Here is a 13622-nt window from a genome sequence, read left to right on the forward strand (position 1 = left end):
TCAACCACACCTACACATCATGGGTTCTGGTTCCCCCCCCGGCTGCGAAGCCGTCAGCTATTCCGTCCCACATGTTGAACGGAAGCTCGCCCCTGCAGCGCTCCTCCACAGGCCACCGTGATGAGCGTGAGCGTGAGAGCCTCAATTCTTCCATCCGATCCTCCTTTGAACCCCGTGTTCCCCTCCAATTTGAGACTGGAGCTGGTGTTGGAGCCGTCTCCACCGAGTCCACTGCCACTGCATCAGTGCCAATTCGCAATGTGGTGCCGGTCCGGTACGTATTTGAAGATATAGTCGCCATTCATGGTCTGGTGTTTTATCTCTTACTAAATAGTCGGATATAGGCCTACCCTGAATGACCCTCCCCGTGACCCCCGGGATGAAGGCGGCCCATTGACCCCTCCGGCCACCGTCAGCCGTCCTGCCAGCCCCTACACAATGAACCCACCCATCGACTTTGATGGCCTTAGCTGGCCTTGTAAGTGATATCAGCCATACCTCTGAACAATATATCTCCGGGAACTATGCCTAATCATTGCAATTAGGCCCCGGAACTAGACAGCGGCTGGAGTCGACACCGGAGGAGACCGACCAAAGAATCCAGAAGTTGTCCGGAGCTATCCGAACTATTCTTGAATGCATCGGGGAGGACCCTGAAAGAGAAGGTCTTCGCGAGACACCAGAGAGATATGCTAAGGCAATGCTCTACTTCACCAAGGGTTACGAGGAGAACGTCCGGGATCTGGTCAACGGCGCCGTCTTTCACGAGGATCACGACGAGTTGGTAATTGTGAAGGACATCGACGTTTTCTCGCTTTGCGAGCACCACATGGTTCCATTCACTGGAAAGGTAAGCGTCATTCATGTATGTGTTGTGTGACTCTTTCTGACCTCATATAGATGCACATTGGTTACATTCCTGACCGTCGTGTCCTTGGTTTGTCCAAACTGGCTCGCCTAGCGGAGATGTTCTCCCGCAGACTTCAAGTCCAGGAGCGTTTGACCAAGCAAGTCGCCCTTGCCATCTCGGAAGTCCTCAAGCCTCGTGGAGTTGGTGTTGTCATGGAGTCTTCTCACCTTTGCATGGTCATGCGTGGCGTGCAGAAGGTCAGCAGCACCACGACTACCAGCTGCATGCTTGGATGCATGCGGTCCAGTGCTAAGACCCGGGAGGAGTTCTTGACGTTGCTCAACCGCAGGTAATGACCTATGAAATCAACCCCACATGTTAAAAACGGGGCATTGATTTACGGATTTCGGAGTTTTGGTGGTTACCTTTCAACAGGTTTGGGTACTCTTGCTTTTTTCTTTTCCATGTAAAGCGTGAACTGGTGTTTCTCTATCTTGTCTAATGTTTGCATAAACTTTGGCATCATCTGCCCTGTTATGTCATGTTCCCTTGTTCTATGAAGTGACGTTCTGGCAATCTGCTTGACGACTTCATGACATGATGGAACCATCTCCTTGATCAGCAAAGGAGAGAAAAAGAAAATTCTACTAACCTACCCTCAAGAGGCTTTTGCTATACAGCCATGAGTTTCGACCTTGATCTCAATGATGCTGGCAAAGCTGTTTCAACACTTGATTCCCCTATTTTGTATGACAATTCCTACCTAGGAATCCTTTTCTTTCGTTACATTTATATATGTCCTACGTATCATAGTCAATGTACATTGTTCTTTTCATTATTTCTTGTCTCCTCATTCCGAAGCAGGGGCTATATGCATATCATATCCGTGTGATAATTGCTAGAAATTAGGCTAGGCAGATAATCACTTCTCGAGTCATCTATTGAGTGTCTTGGAATGGCTAAATGGCCCGTGCTTTTTAGGGCTTTTGTCATTCGCTCCAATAAACCTACAAATACGACCAGACGTGCCACGCAAGACAATGATACGGGCCGCGACGAGCGATATACGACTGTACAGACCCGCAATAGCCTTAATGGCTATGTAGACCGGCGGCAGCCCTATGCGGCGATACGACTCGGGACTGCTCATACGACCAAACGGACACTCACTTTCTAGTCTAAAAACGTACCTTGAGCTTCATTTATTACGCTCCTCTTCGCCTTTTCCTTTTCTCCTCATGATCCTCTTTCTCTTTCATCCTAGCCTCTGCCCTCTCCCATCTTGCTACCCTGATTCCTCATCATCTCCATCTTGTCTTCCTGCATAAGTACGTGCACTCTAATCTGTGCTGCCAGCGCTTCATCAATCTGCAACTATAGCTGGCCATTCCTCGTGGTACTCTTACATCTGGGATACCGCTGTTGAAGTTGTTGCCAGTCTGAGATTGCCGTAAGTCTCTTCCCACTTTCTCATCCTATATCCCTATGCACTTCTCTTTCCATATGCATGCATTGTCTTTACCTCTACGAGACTTTATTCTGTGACAAGAATGGGTGAGATAACGATCTTTGTTTACCTTTTGGTCTGCTGTTGCTTTCTCCCATTCTTAACGCTGAGAACATGCTATTGACAACTTTTCATTTGAACTCTATCTGCTGTTGTATCTTATACTAACAATTTGTCTGGAAGGTCAAGCCATCAGCCATATCTGTCAAAGCCCCAACTCCAAGAAAACGAAGAAAGCAATTCAATCATCATGAGTCGCCGTCCGGAGCGTTCAGCCTCTCAAGGCTCCTTGACTCGCTCTGACAGAGATGAATCTCCCGATTCTCCCAGTCCTGGACGAGAGTCGCCCGATCCTTCACTTCAGTATTCACTAGCAATCCGGGATCTTTTGAACTCTCTTCATGCCCGTATGCTACATGAGTCAGGCGAGAATACCCCTCCTGCGGAGATGGCATCCATGCCATGCCATGTGAACCCCAGCCCAAGTTCTGAAGCGGTTGCGACAACTCAATCCATTGAGTTCGAGTCGTTTGAAGTCCCGATCATGCTTAACGATTCAACATACCGTGCAGTTTCTCGCCCTGTGACATCAACTGGCCCTAGGTCAATTCCTTTCCCTGAGTCTCCAAGCCCTGCGAGGTTTCCAATCTCCGAGTCTTCTACCACTGTGTCTTCTCGTCTCCTCATGTCTCCAAGCTCTGCATGGATTCGTATGCCTGATACTCCTAGACCTGCGCCTGCTCGTCTCGCCGTGTCTCCAAGCCCTGCCAGAATTCGTATCTCTGTAACTCTCGACTCTGGGTCTCTCGAGCCTACAGATACCTCACCTGCTATGACTACCAATACTAACACAATCCCACCTGAACGTGGAGCATCATTTGTAGCACGATTCGGCCAGCCAGGTGTGTCATCATCGCCGGCTCCCTGGCCTGAAGATGCTGTGCCCTATTCCGCAGAGCGCATGCTCGAGACATGGCTCATTCGACAGCAGCTACTTGTTGGCATCCCAATTGACCAACTCCAGTCAATGACCAATCCTGATTCGGGTCGCACGCGCCGAACCCCTCCATGGATGATCATCACCCCCGAAGGCGCTCATGTTGTGGACATTCCTCCTGCAGGCTTTCATGGTGTTATGCAGCCAATTCCTCGTGTGCCCTGGTTACCGAAACCCTCGACCCAATCGGGCCTGCCAGCTGCGTCTCAAACTCCTGCTGCACGAAGTCTTGCTGCACGAAGTCTGACCTCACCGATGGCCTCTGAAGCTTTGCCCATCTCTGCTACGTCAGCTTTACTTAACGTGATCGATTCAGCTGTTCAGACTACTCAAAATCTGATGACGTTACTGGAGATAAATCAACGTTCAGCAACAACGGGCTCGGTTGATCCTGTTGCAGCTATTGTCATAAACCCACAAGCTGCTTCAACAACTCTGTCTGCATTTCCCGCTTCTTTTACCGATTCACGTCGTGGTGCGACAGAAGAGCATGTTAACTCACCCAATTCTAGTGTCTCATCGCTGCTGCCTGTTGTGTTGAATCCGACTCTGACAGTGCGTTCGATTTCGTCTGGTTCATCTGCCGCCAGGAATCTACGCTGGGTACGATCGCGTGCCCCTTCGCCAGATTTGCCCATCTACTCGGTTCCTGGCGTGGTAGGACCACGCGTGACATTGCGCACCATTCCTGAGTCGCCTGCTGCGGGACATCTGCTTGGTTCGGAAATACCGCAGCCCCATGCACCTAATCCAGCGGTCTCATCAGCCCCGCTCTTCACGATCTTAGATCCACGATTGACAGCAAGCCGACCCCAGGGGTTTAGTCTAGCCCCTTCGAGGGACCCACGTCCGCAAATGAAGCATTGTCGTTTGGCCAACGTGGCAATCTTCTCGGGACAGCTCTATGCCTACCCTCCACGCTCCCGGAGACCACGCCCTGTGCCCATTTATCGAGGACACAGACCATCGCGCAGACCAGTTGAAGGATCTAATCCGGATGGAGATGTTACTCTTCAGGTTACTCGAGTAGACCCCGTCGATCCTCGTACTATCAATCGCGAGACTCCTTTCGGAGGAGGTGATGGACCCTGTGCACCATTTCCCACATTTGATGCCCTGGACGACAAAATCGGAAAGGACGAAGTACTCCCTGCTGCTGAAGATGCAAAGACTGTTGAAGAAGTGACAACTTCTCAGATCATTTGGGACGAATCGAGCCCACTGGCCGACCCAGATTCCCCCAATCTCCACCGCAAAGTGACATGGGACTTCAAATATCCTCCTATGGAACCCTGTTTTCTGGGAGTGTTGATTGACAACATGGATCTCTTGAACTCAAGTACATTTAGATGTTCGGTTACCAATACTCGCCAGAGACATCGCTCTAACAGTACTCGCTTGGTATCGGTCAAAGCTGCTGTCCAAAGCCCCAATGAAGATGTGCCGTGTGAGAACACTTTTTCTCTTGGCAACAGCATGGTAGGCATTCCCGAAATCTTTGCTCTCATCGCAGACGAGCTCCCCTGGCCAGTAATTGACAATCTTGCAATGGCAAGCACTGCCTTGCGAAAGTCCGTTGGGGCGTACATGTACAGCAAAAGGCTTCAATACAGGAAGAAAATTTTCGAGTTTCGCCTTGCGGAGACTTCATTTTCATTTTATGAACTCATGGCCGTCTTCGGGGGATTTTTGGGTCCAGTGAAACATCTCAGACCGAGCGAAGAACGGAATGGCCAGTTATCGTTCGCACCAACGCCTAAGTGGCTTGAAGAACTTGGTCGCAAGATAGGCGTCGTGAATGAGACCTTTTGTCGCATGCGTGAACCCTTGACTCTGGTGTTTCGCGAAAGGAAATGGCCAGAGAGAACACAGATAATTCTGTACAAGCTGTGGGACCTCATGAAACTTCCTGACAATTATTACCGGCTCTGGATCTTGCAGAACCGCAAATTATGGCCTGACAAGGATATTTGTTTGGCTATGGAGTGTATCCTTGACATCGACACCATCATCAAAGACCTCTATGGCGACACTGAGTTTGCTGACATTTTGACGACTGCCTGTTTCACGGCGCGTGATATGAGCATGGTCCACTGGTTTTTAGATGGCAATGCACCAGCAACAAATGATGAGATGAACATGTTCCTTTTTCAATAATGAGACACAACGCAACCCTCGGAAAAATACACCATCTCCGCATTGGATGGATTGGTACCGCTGGGAAGAGCCAATTCCCGTTGCCGATTCCTGGACAGCCCAGGAAGCCCGAAACCTCTTGAACCGTCAAATTGATTTTGCGCAATATCCATTCTACTATCCTGTTACATGTTCCGACTTCAATCTCGATTCTTTTCCCCCAAGTCCCGTCCAACGTTGGGGCTTGATCCCTGTGAACGTTCTGGTCAATGATGAATTTGTGCGCCGTAAGATGGAAACTTCGTTCACAGCGGAGCAGTATGAAGTCCCTGATGAGAACGATAGTCTAGCCTGGGGGCAGGATATGCATAAATTCCTGAATGAGCAGCGCTCCTTACCCGAGTAGATGCTCACTGAGCGATCTTTCTAATGACAACTTATGTTTGGAGTATTGTTGGGGGAAGCTCGAGGAAGGGCAACTATTTGGTCTTGTCGAATGCCGAGAAAAAGAAAAAAAAGTCATAGTGAATGTAAGATTAAAATGAATGTATTGAGTGATGTATGAACCTCCTTTGCCCTAACTTGTGAAGATAACATCACATGACTCTCATGTGACCCTCACCTTCACATCCATCCAACATTTCTACCTCAACCAGGACATCAATCTCCATCTCCGCCCTAGTACTCCCATTCAACGTGGCATGCGCACTTACTGATCACCCCCAGTTTCCTCCGCTTGAATAACTCCTCCTGGTCGATATGTGATGTGCATTTTACCCGGAGTGAGGACGGTCGGGTGTTCCTGTTCCAGCCCATCCCGCTTGATCGCGGCCCAAGTTTCAGGCCACGGCTTTCCCTTTCAACCATCACACCATCAGGCGTTTTTTGCTCTTAGATTACACATTGTGGACTCCTGGTCCTAGAACTGGATGTCTCGTGGTTGAATAAGATGAGAGGCGGGGTTGATCATAGCCAGATCCCTAGTCGGTCTAGCATTTTGACAGGGTGCCGCTTTGGGGACTTATATTTCCGGAGACTACGAGGATGGAAACAGCGTTGAATTTTGCCTTGATCGTCTCGTACATTGACTCTTTGACCTTCGATTCACTTCTCACTGTTCTCGTCGACTTCCCCTCTCTGGATCAACATGTGTCAACATGAGAACCCGCTTATGCCGCAGAAACGGATAATATGCCAGCTCAGTTCAGCTCACCCCAGGATCAAGATCATATCCGCTCATACTTTACTTTTTGGCAATTGTCACTGGTTAGCCAGCCATCAGTTTATCTGTAAATCACGACTGCAATTCGTTTGCTCCCGGACAGGAACGTTGACACGCTTGCAAGGTGAGGCCCGGGAAGCTGACCTCGATGTGATACTGGGATCTGGTTTCAAAAAAGAAGCACGATGTTCGGAGTCGACCCTCCTGGTTGGCAGGCTGCACTCCGGGCGAAAGATAATGCTCCAGGCGACGATTGATCTTCATGGTGTGACCCGATGATTCAACGGGTTCAGTCGACGGCTCGCAACAGCGCCCCTCCTTGCAGTTGGCCTGGCCTACAATACGTAGATAGTTCTGTCGGACAAGCAAACTCGGTTTCTTGTGGCTTCGCTACGGGCAACTGTACAGAGTGCAGAGCGGACTCGAGAAAAAAGCTCTGATATTTGGACTAACCCCGTCGGCGCAGCAACTACCCCTTCAGATCATTCTTTGAGCCAGACTTTGACACGCTCGGCACGCAGGGCAAGTCTCCTGACCAGAGAACACCCAAAAGGAAGAGCTGCACATGTTCCAACAGCCGCATGTCATCTTGTCGAATCAACCTGTAGAGCCGCAGCGGGACCCATTCCACCCCCAAGGCTATCCCACCCTCATTCAGTGTCCACGACAAAGTAGTTATTCTGCCTGAATTTATTGATAAATCTGAATAGGTGCGTATGCCCCATTCATCTTCTGTGCTCACGTTAATGTTCACCAGTGCTTGATAGCGCGGACGTTTCGGTTCCCGGAAAAACTACGCTTCCGCCTCCCCCCAAACCCCGAGACTTCCTGGAAACGCGGACACGATTGGACTGCCTACACATTTCATCTTTATCGCCAGGTTGAGCCTACGTACAAGTGCCGCCGCTTGTTGACTTACTCTACTCTCCTTGTTTGAACCAGATGCCGTTGGTGCAGTTCATATGGCTGGGTCCCGTAGGAGTCCGTTGAGAGACCAGTGGAGCGCTGACCAAGACCGCGATCCCCGTGACGGGGACCGGCGCAGAGGTCGAGGGTCAGGCCGTGATCGAGGAAGAGGTAGAGGGCGTGATCGAGGTCGCCCGTATCGGCCTAATAACCGCAATTTCGACCGACCCGGACGGTCGCCACCGCGCGCGTCACGCTTTGGCCCTAGCCCTTCTCACGGCCCTGGTGATTTTGCATCAGATCGATCTTCTCATCGAGGTTCCCCTGGACCTGCTCCCTTCAACAATAGCCGCCGACCAGACTTGAATCGACCTTCATCAGCAGGTGACTGGAACGGCCCCCCTCCCGGTACTTTCAACAGAGACTACCCAAATACTCGACGAGACGAGTCACCTTCAGGTCCTCCATCCAAACGCCAACGAACTCGAAGTCCCTCTCCGCGTGGCCGTCGACCCCCTCTCCCTCCGCAGTCGAGTTACGGCAAGCACGGCGAAGGACGGGACCGAAGCCCTTCATTTAAGAAACGCGGTGAACGTGGTGGACGGTTCCAGGGCCGTGGTGGTCCGAGGCGAAGATCCCCTCGACGAGGCCGGGATCGTCGTGGAAAAGACCGTCACCGTCCAGATATTCCACGCCTAGGAAGATCCAGATCGCCAATACATGACCGTGGATCTCATCCTTTACCTGACCGACGATCGAGATCGTTAAGTGGGGATAATTACAGTGACCACGGATCTCACTATCGCGCAAACTCGCGGCATTCAGCACGATCACACTCCAGAGTCTCCGTAACATCTCACGCATCAAGACGTCTCTCGGAAATGAACGCTACCCGTCCAATTCAATCCATCCTGGACGACAGACCTAGGTCTCCATCTCCACCACGGCCGATACCAAGTTTTGACTCTGACAACTTCGGTGATCAACGGGATGCCTATTCACATGGGCCACGTTGTCCAGATATGGGACAAAAGCCATATCGTCGATCGTCACGGCCACATATTGATACTCGACCTTACGACACATCCCCTCAACGTCCAACAGCAGGCTCATACCATGGATCCCCACCATCTGGCTCACCTTACTCTGGAAGAGGTGGTTGGAACGGACCGCCGGGGTATTCTGGATCAGGGTGAGAATATATTCCACGCCTCACTTATGCCTTGAATTATTCTGACCATTCTTATAGTCACGCCTCTCCCTATCGACAGGATAACTACTCACAGAATGGGCACTCCGCGCATTACTCTCACAATCAAGGACAATTCAACAGCCCTGGAAATCATTACCCCCGGTCTCCATACGGTGGATCTTATCGAGGCGGTCACTCTGGCGGTGGTCATCGGGGTAATTTCTCAAACCAAGGTCCCGACCGGCGATTTTCAGGTCCTGGTTCCCATCCCTATCAATCTGGACACCCACAGCGCGACGCAAAGGGTCACTTCAATAATCTTCAATGGACCGCCCCGGGAGCACGAGGTCGTGGAGGACAACACGATTCTCACCCTGTACACAGCCATGGATCACAGACGCCCAATCGAGCACGCTCCACCAATGACCCTCAATCACCTCGAGGCGAAAATGGGGATCATATCAGACCTTCCAGCAGAGATTACCATGGTAATCACCAAACACAGCCCGCGCCGGAAAGCCAGAGTGCCCCATCCATGCAACCGCCAACTGATGAACCTAATGCTTCGACACCGAACAAAGGCGGCAAGTTCAGTTTTGCTTTCAAATCTAAGGCTGCACCCTCACCCGCTCCGAAGCCTGTTCCTGATCTTGCTCAGCGGATGCAAGTTCGTGAGCCGGTCCCTCGTGCACCTGAGCCCCCGCAGCCTCGCAATAGGCTGACCAACGGACCACTACCCAAGTTCAAACCAGAGCCAAGACATGATCGCCGTGACCGGGGTGGACGGGATCGTGGACGGGATCGTGGACGGGATCGCAGAGACTTCCGTGAACAACGAGACTTCCGTGGTCCGCGGGACCGAAGAGATGACCACCGGTTTGATCAACGTCGTGACAGACGGCCAGGAGATCGACCCCCTGGACCAGATCGTCACAGCGAATTGTCTCCAGAGCCAGTGAGAGAGCCACTAAAGCAGAAGCGGATTCTCACCCGCCCTAAGCTTCCACCTGCAATCCCTAAGGAGTTTACCGAGTCTGATTCTGTCTACTTCCGAAAGCCGGGTAATGAGTCTGTCATCGGCGCTGGTACCTATGGCAAAGTGTTCAAGGGAACTCATGTCTTTACCCAGCGGCAAGTTGCACTGAAGAAGATCCGAATGGAAGGTGAAAAAGATGGTTTCCCTGTTACAGCGGTGCGAGAGATCAAGTTGCTACAACATCTCCGAAACCACAACGTTGTGAATCTCCTCGAGGTCATGGTTGAAAAGAACGAATGTTTCATGGTCTTTGAATATCTATCCCATGATCTTACTGGTCTCATCAACCACCCTACTTTCTCCCTCACCCTCGCCCACAAGAAGGATCTGGCCAAACAGATGTTCGAAGGTTTAAATTACCTTCATCACCGTGGTGTCCTCCACCGAGACATCAAAGCTGCCAATATCCTGATCAGCAATCGAGGATTGTTGAAGTTTGCTGACTTTGGTCTGGCCCGATTCTTCTCTAAAAGTCGCCAACTCGACTACACCAACCGCGTCATTACCATTTGGTACCGTCCTCCTGAACTTCTCCTTGGCGAGACCCGATACGGCCCAGCCGTCGATGTGTGGAGTGCTGCATGTGTTTGCATGGAGATGTTCACCAAGAAGGCTGTATTCCCTGGCGAAGGGGGCGAACTGAGCCAAATGGACAAGCTGTATAACCTTTTGGGCACCCCCACTAAGACCGAATGGCCGGATCTTGTGGAGATGCCGTGGTTCCATCTTATGCGGCCAGCCGAACGCAAGAAGCGCGTCTTCGAGGATGTTTACCGTGATGTCCTGACATCCGGTGCCATGGACCTCATCTCCTCCGTCTTCCACTATGATCCCGCCAAGCGGCCAAGTGCCGAAGATGTCCTCAAGCATCCCTACTTCGTATCGGAGGAACCAACCCCTCACCCACCGATCGAGTACGTATCCCCAATCCAGATATTTTTGATACACTACTAACCTCATTTACAGATTGGAGCATGTTGAAGGAGATTGGCACGAGTTTGAATCCAAGGCTCTCCGCAAGGAAGCTCGACGGGTGGAAATGCAGAACCAAAAGGACCGCGACAAACGCAAGGCTGAAGCTTCGGTGACGAGCAGTGATCGGGACGCCAAGCGCACGAGACAGGAAACCAGTGGTCATGGCTCGTTGCATGGATGATGAAAGATATCTTTTTTAATGTTTTCTTCTTTTGCTTTTGAACTGCATTGGACCTGGCAGGTGGAAGGGCTTGCATTTACGTTTACGGGATTCATTATCGGAACATGGGCTTGCTTGTTACTTATTGCCCATTGAGCATAAATCTTCAGATCAAAATTTACTTCACCAGTGTTCATTTCAAAGATAATTCTGGAGAAATACGTATTATTAGAGTATGTAGATAATGTGACGGGTGGCTACTTCTACGAAGCCCGCTTGTCATGGAAGACAGTTACCTGAAAAAGCCGAGAAAACCAATATGACAAGCTGGTGCTTCCGCATGCCCACAATTTATCTCATCTGGTAACACGTCACGCTATGACCCATGTCAGGGCCGAGGTGACAAGCTAGAGACAGGGGCTGACTGTGGGGAATCCTAGGTAGGCTGCATGAAGTTAGTCTAATTCTTCCAATCGACAACAGCTGCATGGCATATTTCCGACAATCAGACTTTGCCTGTTTACCGCACGCTCAACCAGCCCAGGCTGTGAAGCCAGGTGTAAAGAGGCGGTTGAGACCTCGGATTACCAGAGAGCTCGAGTTTATCTTCATATAAGACACGTTGGATTGGACTATCTGCACGTACTGGGGAAAAAAAGAAAACAAAGAGCAAAGTCAAGAAATGTGCCGTCAATCAGGTCATCAACGTTTCATGGGTAGCTATGAAGCCCTCGTGATGATGGTTTTAGATGCGATTCAATTGATCTCGACACACACATCGGAAACGCCAGAGCTGTAAAAGGATGAGTCGCCAGCGTTGATTTGAGTTGGTGGTCTTGGGAGAAGAAAAGAAGAAAAGAAGTCGCTCGCGCGAAGAAAAAGGGAAAAATGGAAAAAAGACGGTGCGGGCGCAGGCGAAGCGGGCTGTGATTGGCCGGGAGCTGCCCAGGTCGAGTCTCCGATTCATCGACACTTTTCCCTCTTTGCACTCTACGAACTACACTTGACCTGACCTTCTTTCTCTACTCTACTTTTCTTCTTTTCTATCTTTACTCGATACCCATACCTTTACGCCTTCTCACCCTAGCCTCTTCTCCGGATTCCGGCGCAGAATTATCCGAGCCTATACCCTACCCTACGTCACTAAGATCATAGCGCGGGCGTCTCATCTTGGTATAAAAGTTATATCGGACTTTCTTCTCCCCCCCCCTGATGACCGCTCGTGTCTCGGGCAGTCTTCTCACCCGCCGCGATGGATAATGCAAACCTGTGGACCCGTCGGGCAAAGTAAGTGCCCCTCCTCCGGCTGGAGGAACATGGTCACTGACCAAGCTTCTTCGCTTCCACTGTTCAGCTCCTCAAAGTTGTCACTTTCAATGTCCGGCACGGAGGCCAGGGAAGGTGGCGCTCGGGTTGAAATGCCCCGCGCATCGAAACGCTTCGGCCCGGACAGCTCGCATGGTCGCTCGAATCCCTTTAACGCAATATCCCCGCTATCCGGCGGTGTCTCCTCGCCATCTACCAATGCCTCCTCCGCCTTCGGCCTCGGATCTGGCGCATTCGCCTCATTCGGTGCCCCCAAGACTCCCGGTGGCTCCGAGTTGAAAACACCCGGAGAACGCCGTGAGGTCTTGGATCATGACGAAGCTCTACGACAAAAGGTTTTCGACGCCTCTGTCTCTGCTCCTGGTGAGCATCCCCTCAAGTCGACGTGGATCGTCTGGTACCGCCCTCCTACTCCCAAATACTCCGACTACGAGAAGTCTACCGTCCCGCTTGCTTCCATATCCTCGGTAGAGAGCTTCTGGGCTGTCTACTCGCACCTGAAGCGCCCATCGCTTCTTCCGACTGTTTCCGATTACCATATCTTTAAGAAGGGTATCCGTCCTGTTTGGGAGGATGAGGCCAACAAGCGGGGTGGGAAGTGGATTGTGCGTTTTAAGAAGGGCGTGTCTGACCGCTACTGGGAGGATTTGCTCTTGGCTATGGTTGGCGATCAGTTTGCGGAGGCCGGAGACGAAGTCTGCGGTGCGGTGTTGAGTGTTCGGGGCGGTGAGGATGTGCTGAGTGTCTGGACAAGAATCGACGGTGGGCGCAACATTAAGATCAGGTATGATTTGCTATATTCCATGGCCCGAACGCTATGTCTAAATTTTATACAGAGAAACGATCAAGCGCCTCCTAGCATTCCCCGGAGACACCAACATCATCTGGAAGAGCCACGATGATAGCATTGCGCAGCGCTCCGCCATTGACCAAGCCCGCCAAGAAAAGGCCACTACTGCTCCCACTCACCAGGAACGGCGGCGCACAGGCACTGACGACTCTGACAAAGTCAAGGCTGTGGCCCTGTGATTGGATCTGAGATCCCAGCCTGGCCTTGGGCCCTGTATAGTAAACCCGAAAAAAAACCATCATTCACGAATTATTGGGACGCGTTTGGGTCTTAGGGGCGGTGGGGCATCGAGGCGAACTCAGCGGTTTGATTTGATTTATGTCTCAAGTGATCTCATCTGTGATATGCTTCTTCTTTTTGTTTTGCCGAGCTTATGCGTGATGTTTTCCTTTTTGTATGCAACATGAATGCAGCGCCAGCTGTTAATGCTTTTCTCACCAATGAGTAACATATTGTGTCATTTGT

General features: G+C 51.0%; 5 protein-coding genes across 5 annotated transcripts; all 5 read left to right on the top strand.

Annotated features, from left to right (window-relative positions):
• Positions 1–71: 71 nt before the first annotated feature.
• On the top strand, positions 72–1203 carry N7508_002512 (GTP cyclohydrolase I; the record flags this gene model as incomplete). The annotated part of the gene is made up of 4 exons (XM_058460578.1): positions 72–274; positions 345–478; positions 546–850; positions 901–1203. The coding sequence occupies 4 exons, from the start codon at positions 72–74 to the stop codon at positions 1201–1203; spliced, it is 945 nt and encodes a 314-aa protein (XP_058324110.1).
• Positions 1204–2607: 1404 nt separating this feature from the next.
• On the top strand, positions 2608–5511 carry N7508_002513 (uncharacterized protein; the record flags this gene model as incomplete). The annotated part of the gene is made up of 1 exon (XM_058460579.1): positions 2608–5511. One exon carries the CDS (start codon positions 2608–2610, stop codon positions 5509–5511), a length of 2904 nt encoding a protein of 967 aa, XP_058324111.1.
• Positions 5512–5557: 46 nt separating this feature from the next.
• On the top strand, positions 5558–5896 carry N7508_002514 (uncharacterized protein; the record flags this gene model as incomplete). Its single annotated transcript, XM_058460580.1, has 1 exon — positions 5558–5896. The coding sequence occupies one exon, from the start codon at positions 5558–5560 to the stop codon at positions 5894–5896; it is 339 nt and encodes a 112-aa protein (XP_058324112.1).
• Positions 5897–7674: 1778 nt separating this feature from the next.
• N7508_002515 (putative protein kinase) lies at positions 7675–11002 on the top strand (the record flags this gene model as incomplete). Its single annotated transcript, XM_058460581.1, has 3 exons — positions 7675–8810; positions 8868–10760; positions 10813–11002. The coding sequence occupies 3 exons, from the start codon at positions 7675–7677 to the stop codon at positions 11000–11002; spliced, it is 3219 nt and encodes a 1072-aa protein (XP_058324113.1).
• A 1231-nt stretch (positions 11003–12233) lies between these two features.
• N7508_002516 (eukaryotic translation initiation factor 4E) lies at positions 12234–13336 on the top strand (the record flags this gene model as incomplete). The annotated part of the gene is made up of 3 exons (XM_058460582.1): positions 12234–12268; positions 12336–13091; positions 13144–13336. The coding sequence occupies 3 exons, from the start codon at positions 12234–12236 to the stop codon at positions 13334–13336; spliced, it is 984 nt and encodes a 327-aa protein (XP_058324114.1).
• Positions 13337–13622: the final 286 nt, after the last annotated feature.

The sequence above is a fragment of the Penicillium antarcticum genome (genome assembly GCF_028974205.1).
Source record: "Penicillium antarcticum strain IBT 31339 chromosome Unknown utg000002l_segment0_segment0, whole genome shotgun sequence".
Classification (NCBI taxonomy): domain Eukaryota; kingdom Fungi; phylum Ascomycota; class Eurotiomycetes; order Eurotiales; family Aspergillaceae; genus Penicillium; species Penicillium antarcticum.